The following is a 9,819-nucleotide window of genomic DNA, read 5'->3' as shown; positions in this document are numbered from 1 at the left end:
AGTTTAGACACCTACTCATTCAAGGGTTTTTCTTTATTTTTACTATGTTCTTTCTACATTGTAGAATAATAATGAACACATCAACACTATGAAATAACACATGGAATCATGTAGTAATCAAATCTAAATATAATTTATATTTGAGATTCTTCAAAGTAGCCACCCTTTGCACACTTGGCATTCTCTCAACCAGCTTCATGAGGTAGTCATCTGGAAAGCATTTCAATTAACAGGTTTGCCTTGTTAAAAGTTAACTTGTGGAATTTCTTTCCTTAATGCATTTGAGCCAATCAGTTGTGTTGTGACAAGGTAGAGTGGTATACAGAAGATCGCCCTATTTGGTAAAAGACCAAGTCCATATTATAGAAAGAACAGCTCAAATAAGCAAAGAGAAACAACAGTCCATCATTACTTTAAAGACATGAAGGTCAGTCAATCCGGAACATTGAGAACTTTGAATGTTTCTACAAGTGCAGTCAACTGTTCAGAGGAGACTGCATGAATCAGGCCTTCATGGTCGATTTGCTGCAACAACAAAAAAACACACCAATAAGAAGAATAAGAGACTTGCTTGGGCCAAGAAACAAGAGCAATGGACATTAGACCGGTGGAAATCTGTCCTTTTGGTCTGATGAGTCCAAATGTCAGATTTTTGGGTCCAACCGCCGTGTCTTTGTGACGCTGAACGGATGATCTCTGCATGTGTGGTTCCCACCGTGAAGCATGGAGGAGGAGGCGTGGTGCTTTGCTGGTGACACTGATTTATTTAGAATTCAAGGCACACTTAACCAGCATGGCTGCCACAGGATTCTGCAGTGATACGCCATCCAATCTGGTTTGYGCTTAGTGGGACTATMATTTATTTTTCAACAGGACAATGACCCAACACACCTCCAGGCTATGTAAGGGCWATTTGACCAAGAAGGAGAGTGATGGAGTGCTGYATCAGATGACCTGGCCTCCACAAYCMCCYGACCTCAACCCARTTGAGATGGTTTGGGATGAKTCGGACCGCAGAGTGAAGGAAAAGCAGCCGCCAACAAGTGCTCAGCATATGTGGGAACTCCAAGACTGTTTGAAAAGCATTCCAGGTGAATCTGGTTGAGAGAATACCAAGAGTGTGCAAAGCTGTCATCAAAGCAAAGGGTGGCTACTTTGAAGAAACTAAAATAAAATATATTTTGGTTACTACATGATTCCATATTTGTTATTTCATAGCTTTGATGTCTTCACTGTTATTTTACAATGTAGAAAATAGTAAAAATAAAGAAAAAAAACTTAAATGAGTAGGTGTGTCCAAACCTTTAACTGGTACTGTATTTCTGTAGCTATTGACACTTGACCTCAGTATGGATCACTGTAAACAAACGCAGAAAAATGTGTAATTTGCTAAATTTCCCGAAATCCTAGTTGTAATACTCCCCAAAAATCRGGAGGGAATAAGCAAGAAATCCGATTATCGTCCAACCGGGATTTCTGGGAAAGTTACCAGAATTTGGCAACTATAGCAACCAGCATACACTGTGTACATATCTCCAATGTATTACTGTACATAAGAATATCATATTTACATTTACATTTAAGTCATTTAGCAGACGCTCTTATCCAGAGCGACTTATATTTATCTGAACAAAGACCTAATATCAAATCTGGTAGTCTTTAAACTATATGCAAAACAATACAACGGGATGTTATTATTTATCTGTAGCCATAGCATTAATAAACTGCGGTTGAATAGGTAGCTAGGTGGGGGGGGGGGATATAAACTTTTGGGGGGGGGGACATATATTGACATAAGGTGAACTGGTGGCTGCTGATGTGAGGTGAAAAATCATTTTTTGCTACCTTTTATGTCTAGCCTGTTTAAACAATTATTATAGTTGATTGCCCATCTCTCTTCAGCTGAGCTGAACCATTCAACAGTTCCAATATTCCTATTMATTTTCTTACCAGACTCGATCTTTTGTCAAATTTGTAAAAAAAATAACAATATTTTAGAAATCTACTTATTTGTTGTGTTGCTCTTAAAGGGGTTAGTATTGAGAGAATTCAAKATATTTTGGTAACATTTCATGTTATGATTGCAGTGTGAGGCGAATTACAGTGCGCGTGTGTGTACACACGTACACTCAGTGGCCAGTTTATTAGGTACACCACCCCGTTCACATAAATGCTTTGCTCCTACAGACAGTGAGTCATGTGGTTTGCTATATAAAACAGGCAGACAGGCATCGAGACATTCAGTTACTGTTCCATTGAACGTTAGAATGGTGACTGAGCGTGGTATGATCGTCGGTTTCAGTATCTCAGAAACGGCCGGCCTCCTGGGCTTTTCACTCACGACAGTCAGCGGCAGTCCTGTGGGCGAAAATAGCTTGTTGAAGGAGAATCGTGCAAGCTAACAGGCAAATAACGGCGCAGTATAACAGTGGTGTGCAGAACGGCATCTTGGAACGCACAACTCGTCGGACCGGGTTCCACTCCTATCAGCTAAAAACAAGAAGCTGCTCCAGTGGACACGCCATCACCAACACTGAACAATTGAAGAGTAGAAAAACATCGCCTGGTCTGACAAATCCCAGTTCCTGTTGCATCATGCTGATGGCAGAGTCAGGATTTAGCATAAGCAGCATGGCCCCATCCTGCCTGGTGTCAATGGAACAGGCTGGTGGTGGTGGTGGTGATGTAGGGGATGTTTTCCTGGCACACGTTAGGTTCCTTGATACCAATTTGAGCAATGTTTCCATGCCCCGAATAATTCAGGCTGTTCTGGAAGCAAAGGGGACTCCAACCTGGTACTAGATGGGTGTACCTAATCAACTGGAAACTGAGTGTATATAAAGTATATTATATTCAGRAGAGTAGCTGTGTCTTTCAGAAATGTGGTTGATTTGAATCTATAAAAGGCATATGGGATGGGATTTCTGTGTTGGGCTGGTATTCAATCAAAACACCAGTACAGGAAAATCTGCACTGTGGGAAAAACATTACCACCYTGAGAAACATGAAAGTTGTGATTGATAAACGATGTTTACTGGTTGAAAAATWATCAAAACAAACTCCATTTGAATGATTCAAAAGGTGCTTTTTTTTTTTTGCACTGGAGAAAAAAATCCATCCTGTGTCTTTTGATTGATTGAATTCAACCCTTCATCTGTTCTGATTAGCAGAGAGATACTTCCAGAAATGTTTACCAAAGCACGGTCTGAAACACTTACTTTGATTATCCTCTGGGTTTTTACGTATTTATTTAGTTGTGCTTTATGCAATTGCAAAAGTTGGGGTCTCATGTCTTTATCTTTTTAATCATCTTTTGACTTTTTCTTTGTTTGATTGCTTATGCAGAATTGTTTTCTAATAAATCTATAGCTTTTTGAAGTGGGGTAAGATTGAAAAGTTTACGTTGTATTGTGAAATAGAGTTAAGATAATATATACACATACAAGCATTTCATTACACCCGCAATAACATTTGATTTGACACACACACAGTGCTGTATAAAAGCATCGATGTGATGCTATATTCTGTATGGAAGTGAATAAATACTTTTTTTTCTCCCCTTTACAAAAATATACATCTCTTGGTTTGTTTGTCTCTTGAGAATCTGAATTCAAGAAGATATATTTTCACCAGTTAAACCCTCAAGGAAGAAGAAAAAAAAATCCTAAACTGGTTTGGTGTCGAACTCGGGGCCTGTATTTTCTAAGAGAGGACGACTGCTGATCCTGGATCAGTTCTCTTGACGGAGCTATGAATGCAAGATCAGTATGTTATTTAAATAAGACAGTGACTTTTTTTTTTAAAGCAGTTTATTGATTATTTTAAAAAGGAATTGCAGTGATTGACACGGCACTTGTATAGCTTAATCTCTTGGGACAGATGTAGGTAAACATAACTGGTACTGTGGAATGGGGGGGGGGGGACGAGCAGCAGTAGCTTTGCAAAGAGAGAGGGTGGAGCTTCTCGTTCCAGTTCAGCTCATTTTAAAACACGCATGGACCCAGAACTTCAAGCAGCTGACCAATTACGCAAGACATTAGTTCCCTTATTTGAGCTCTAAAAGCAGACAACACTGAGGCATTCTGAATKAAAGTGCTTTTTCAACATCACAAAACAGTATTGCAGCAATAACAGTGATCTCTGACCTTTTTATAGGGGGGACACATCCAGAATATTGCGAAAGAAAAAAATGTGTTTTACATTTCAATATAATGTAACATTGCACATCTATATTAAATAAATCACTGTCTGCAACCATGTCTTGGTCATTTCATTGTATGTCATACTATATGGTTTGATTTTGCATGGCCCAGTAATGTAAAATAATTTCTGAAATGAATCTACTCTGAGGAGTACACCATATTGTCTGGACAGATGAGAAATGGCTATTCACAACTGAAGCACAACATATATATTATTTTTTTTAACTTCATTTAAAAATGTAAATCACATAAATGTAACCTAGCCTGAGCAGAACGAATGCTACTAAATCATAACAAAATGGGACCTTTTTCAGCTAATGCCAGGCATACGCTACACATTTCCTATGAACTTGGGTTAGGATCATCAGTACGCCGGGATTCTCGTCGTTTGAGAGGTCAAGGACACAACGGATATCGGCTGTTCCGTTCCCCAGACCTTTTGTCGGCTATCCCGATTTTAAATTTTCGGACATGTCTTAAAATATTGGTCGTGCATCTTGTAGTATGAGCAGTGCTGTACGACGCGATTGGGCAAGGGGTCTGATGCCAGTGAGAACGCCGCATGTGAGACCTAAAGAGGGACGCAACAACACGCCCGGTGTGGACCGAGGTGATGGGAGCCTGATTGGTGGAGCTGTGGAGAGAACACAGCTGCCTTTTCAAATGGGTGAGTTGGTGTTACATGGCCGGTTGCCCCTAGATGACCAGCGTTTCATTTTTATTCCATTGGTACTTAACGTGAAATCTCCGAACTCCACCAATATTACATCTGCGTTCCTACCAATTTCATGTCCTTATTCTGCGCCTCCATCGGTTTCTTCACTCCAATAAAACAACTGTTTGTGTTATGACATTTTATTTCTATGACAACGGAGAAAACACTGGGTAGGGTTAACCAGGGAATCACGGTGTAATGTGAGAACCCACGTCCTGGGGCTGAACATGGACGGAATTAAAGATTTGTGACGAGGGAGGGGGAAAAATAAATCGGGAAATGTGAGCAATTCCAAGTTAAGATTTTAGAAGTATTGGTAGTGTATGCCCAGCATAGGGATTTGCAATATTATGAGCTGACCCAACAACACATTGTGAGTACATTCCTGTGGACGGTTATTACAGTATTCTGAACTGAAAAAAAGTGAAGTTACCCTGTTGGTCAGATTCATGCTGTTCACTCACTGTTTCATGTTATAGGAAGGGGGGAAAAAACTGTTTGTAGAATTTATACTCAGTGATTAAACTCGGTCAATATGAGCAGTGAGTGAATGTTGGACGGGCAGTGCACATGAGGACTTCCATGTTATCTGCATGTTGGGAAGTGGACATGAATATTCAGAATAAATGAAACCCCAAAATTAACTAGTCCGAAATTCAGTCTGTGGTAACATTTCACTCCTTTGCCTCAGGGGTCACGTTAATGCAGAATTCTGCGTTGTTCACCACGGCCCCCCCCCAAAAAAAATATTTTAAAACGCATGAGTAAATAAGAATTTGTTCTTAAAACTGACTTAAAAAATATCTTGTTGCGTTTTGGAAACGCAGTTCTAAAATGCTTCTTATTGTAATTTCTGCTCGAGAATCAGACTCATTTTGTCCTTCGGTTGCACTTCTCCACTTGGATGAGAATTCACCAACGGGCATTTTATCAGAAGACAGCGCTCTCTGACTGTGTAGCGTACTTTTCTCCGGTACTTTTCTCCGGTACAATGATTAACTTTTAAGAAAAACATTAGGAGCTGGCTACATTCTTTCCGTGATAAACTGAAATCTGATGGCCATGCATCGTTTTAGCAAAAACAAATACCTTGCTTTTTCATTGTAAGCTCATTTACTTGAGTGACTGCCAGCCAAATAGCGTTTGCACTTCTGCTGTCATCTGATGAAATGAAGCTGTTTTGTGGATGTGTTGCACTAATGTATTTTCTGTGAAGGAAAACTATATCTGCACGCCCCTGGTCACTCTATTGAAGCAAACAACAACAGAAACTTGACTTTTCAATATAAAAACGCAGGTGAAATGGTTTAAAATGCAGATTTCTGAACTCTTAACACGACCCCTGTGCCTTGTCATGCCATACATGTTTGGAATATAATGTTGGCACAAACAGACTAGATTCTCAAMGGTAAACAATAAACCATTATTCAAGAAGTCAGATATAAATTATAAAAATGGAGGGCTGTCAATTACATTGATTGTACTCTCCACTTCTCTGGCTCAGTGMCATTTCCCTTAACTACCAGCTTACCGTGGGACCAATTCCATTCCATTTCACTTGACATTTAAACTTGACTTACGTAAACCAATTTGAAAAGAAAATTACTCATCAATACAAACTGAATGTGCAGTTCAAATGGAATCAACCTCAGAGGTCAAGACGAGCTGTAGCTACTGTACATCTGTCCGACAGACCACGTCCCCAGTCCAGAGCCTGTATTCACAAAGCTGATCTAGGATCAGSTACCCACTSGTCCATATAATCTTATTCATTATATACACATTATGATATAAATGTCAAAACTGAGCCTAGATCAGCACTCCTACTATGCAACATTTGTGAATACAGACCCAGAGCAAACTGACCATCTAGCTAGATGACAACCACTAAGTGATCATGGTATTGAAGGGCATCCTAGCCTCCTCTTCCTCCTCTTCCTCCAGAGCACTCCTCGTCTCCGGCCCATCGGGGCAGAATATGAGGCGCAGCAGCGCCAGCCCGCCTCTGACCAGCAGCCTCAGCAACAGGAAAGCAAACGGCACCGTAATCTCCATCAGGTGGAAAATAGACGCGCTGAACTTACTGAGAATACAGGTGAGGAAGAAGGTTCCCAGGGCAACGCACGGGTACAGCGCCAGCTTGGCCAACATGAAGGCGTGYTCGCGGCCGCCGTAACGCACATAAGGGTGTAGCGTCTCGCGTTCGCTGAACAACGCCGCCACCCAGATGGCGAGCTGGAAGACGCCGGCAAAGAAGATGATGACGCAGCTGATCTGGATGGCCTCCAGCTCGTTGCGGGAGTTACGGGGGAACTCGTGGGTCAGCTGGTAGGCCAAGGGCAGGCCCCCTACGAAGGCCAGAGAGAAGGTGTTGAGGAGGCCCATGAAACGAGTGGTCCTGGATGAAAAGAGAGAGACGGAGGTAAATGGTAAAACAACAACGTCACAGTCATTGTGAGTAAAACTTTCCCAAATACACAACATTATAATTCTAATGTAGTCATTTTACTCATGTTCTTTGCCTTTAACCTGACAACTGCAGATGTAAAAAATAATAATATTTAAAAACAACATTTAATTGATGAATTGAATTTGTTCTGTATTACCTGGTGACGTGAAGGAAGAGAGAGTGATGGACGAACCAGAGGAGAGCCACGGTAGCGAAGGAGCCAAAATAGGCCAGGTACTCTGGACCATAGTTCTGCAGGGCCGCCACCAGACTCCCACCATACTGTTTCTGGACCATCACTGGGTCGGGTACATTGTCCTCACTGGGGGAAAAAAAGAGATGATTTATCTTTACCATCATTATTTTACAGGGCTCCTCCCGGATTAAATAAACATTTGACAAATTAGCATCATTTAAATTACAACAATTATTCATCTTCGTCTGCCTGCCGGCTCAAACAGAAAACACTAACCATATGTCTAAGATGAGTAGAGTAGCTACGATGGCGAACACGCCATCGCTGAAGGCCTCCACCCTCTCCTTGCTGAGGGGTTCGTTTGGATGGTACGTATAAAACATCATGGAATCTGGAGTCTCCTCCACCTGGCCTGAGGGGTAACAGCACATCAACTTACACTACATGACCAAAAGTATGTGGACACCTGCTCGTCAAACATCTCATTCTAAAATCATGGACATTAATATGGAGTTGGTCCCCCCCCTTTTGCTGCTATAACAGCCTMCACTCTTCTGGGAAGGTTTTCCACTAGATGTTGGAACATTGCTGCGGGGACTTGCTTCCATTCAGCCATAAGAGCTTTAGTGATGTTGGGCGATTAGGCCTGGCTCGCTGTCGGCGTTCCAATTCATCCCGATGGGGTTTAGGTCAGGGTCTGTGCAGGCCAATCAAGTTCCTCCAGACCGATCTCGACAAACCATTTCTGTATGGACCTCGCTTAGTGCAGGGGGGCATTGTCATGCTGAAACAGGAAACGGCCTTCCCCAAACTGTTGCCACAAAGTTGGAAGCACAGAATCGTCTAGAATGTCATTGATGTGGTAGCGTTAAGATTTCTCTTCACTGAAACTAAGTGGCCCGAACCATGAAAAACAGCCCCAGACCATTATTCCTCCTCCACCAAACTTTACAGTTGGCACTATGCATTGGGGCAGGTAGCGTTCTCCTGGCTTCCGCCAAAACCAGATTTGTCCGTCGGACTGCCAGATGGTAAAGTGTGATTCATCACTCCAGASAACGCGTTTCCACTGCTCCAGAGTCCAATGGCGGTGAGCTTTACACCACTCCAGCCGACGCTTGGCATTGCACATGGTGATTTTAGGCTTGTGTGCGGCTGCTTGGCCATGGAAACCCATTTCAGTTGACTGGGGGCAGCTCTAACAGGGCAGAAATTTGACRAACTGACTTGTTTGAAAGGTGGCATCCTATGACGGTGYCACRTTGAAAGTCACTGAGCTCTTCAGTAAGGCCATTCTACTGCCAATGTTTGTCTATGGAGATTGCATGGCTGTGTGCTATATTTTATACACCTGTCAGCAATGGGTGTGGMTGAAATAGCCAAAACAACTMATTTGAAGKGGTGTCCACATACATACACTATRTATACAGAAGTAAAGTCAACATAACCTGTGTAACACAGGTGTACAACAGCAGTCTGGGGCCTTCTATATATTTGGCCTGAACACAACAGATCTCTTCAACTTACAAATTAAATATATTATGATTTAACGGTAGTTAACATCTGTCTTCTTCAACCTCTATGTACTGTTAGGTTATTTGTTTATACCCAACATTAGACAATCTAAATAATAAAGAATCTCAACCTTATTTCAACCTAAAACGTAGCAATTAGCATCCATGTACAACATACTCACCGATAGCTTTGCTGCGGCACCATTTTAGAGACTGGGAGATGTAAGGCAGGAAGATTACGATGGCTAGGATCACATAGGACTGAAAGACAACGGGAGAACGTTAGTAATGACATGGGGCTGAAGAGAACATCTTGTTACAAGAGGCTAACACTGATTGAATTATTACTAAATTAATTTTGCTTACAAGCAGTTTATACAAGCAGACTGTAACAAAACATTGATAACAGATATCCCACTGGGCAAAAACTGTTTGAATCAAAATGTAGATGTTGAACTGACGTGTGTGCTCAGTGGGATAAGAACTAACCGAGAACTAACCGAGATAAAAGATGGTACAGGTTTTTGTGACATCGCTAGGAGACTATGGACCGTCAAGTTACACCTCACTGGGGCAACAGTTCTAACAATACTGCCCTGCATACCTCACTGGGGCAACAATACTGCCCTGCATACCTCACTGGGGAAACAATACTGCCCTGCATACCTCACTGGGGAAACAGTTCTAACAATACTGCCCTGGACACCTCACTGGGGAAACAGTTCTAACAATACTGTCCTGCA

General features: G+C 41.8%; 1 protein-coding gene across 1 annotated transcript in view; it reads right to left on the bottom strand.

Annotated features, from left to right (window-relative positions):
- Positions 1-3,293: 3,293 nt before the first annotated feature.
- The window catches only part of tmem175 (transmembrane protein 175), a 24,042-nt gene continuing 17,516 nt past the window's right edge, over positions 3,294-9,819 (bottom strand). Inside the window, exons 4-7 of the mRNA XM_070441287.1 lie at positions 9,259-9,355; positions 7,839-7,974; positions 7,524-7,688; positions 3,294-7,315 (exon numbers count right to left, since the gene is read on the bottom strand). Of these exons, the coding sequence (XP_070297388.1) occupies positions 6,805-7,315; positions 7,524-7,688; positions 7,839-7,974; positions 9,259-9,355 (909 nt within the window). The 3' untranslated portion in view covers positions 3,294-6,804. The remainder of the gene's footprint in view (positions 7,316-7,523; positions 7,689-7,838; positions 7,975-9,258; positions 9,356-9,819) is intronic.

The sequence above is a fragment of the Salvelinus sp. IW2-2015 genome, unplaced genomic scaffold (assembly GCF_002910315.2).
Source record: "Salvelinus sp. IW2-2015 unplaced genomic scaffold, ASM291031v2 Un_scaffold3708, whole genome shotgun sequence".
NCBI classification, from domain to species: Eukaryota; Metazoa; Chordata; class Actinopteri; order Salmoniformes; family Salmonidae; genus Salvelinus; species Salvelinus sp. IW2-2015.
Note: the sequence above shows the minus strand (reverse complement) of the source record. Positions and strands in the feature narration are given on the sequence as shown.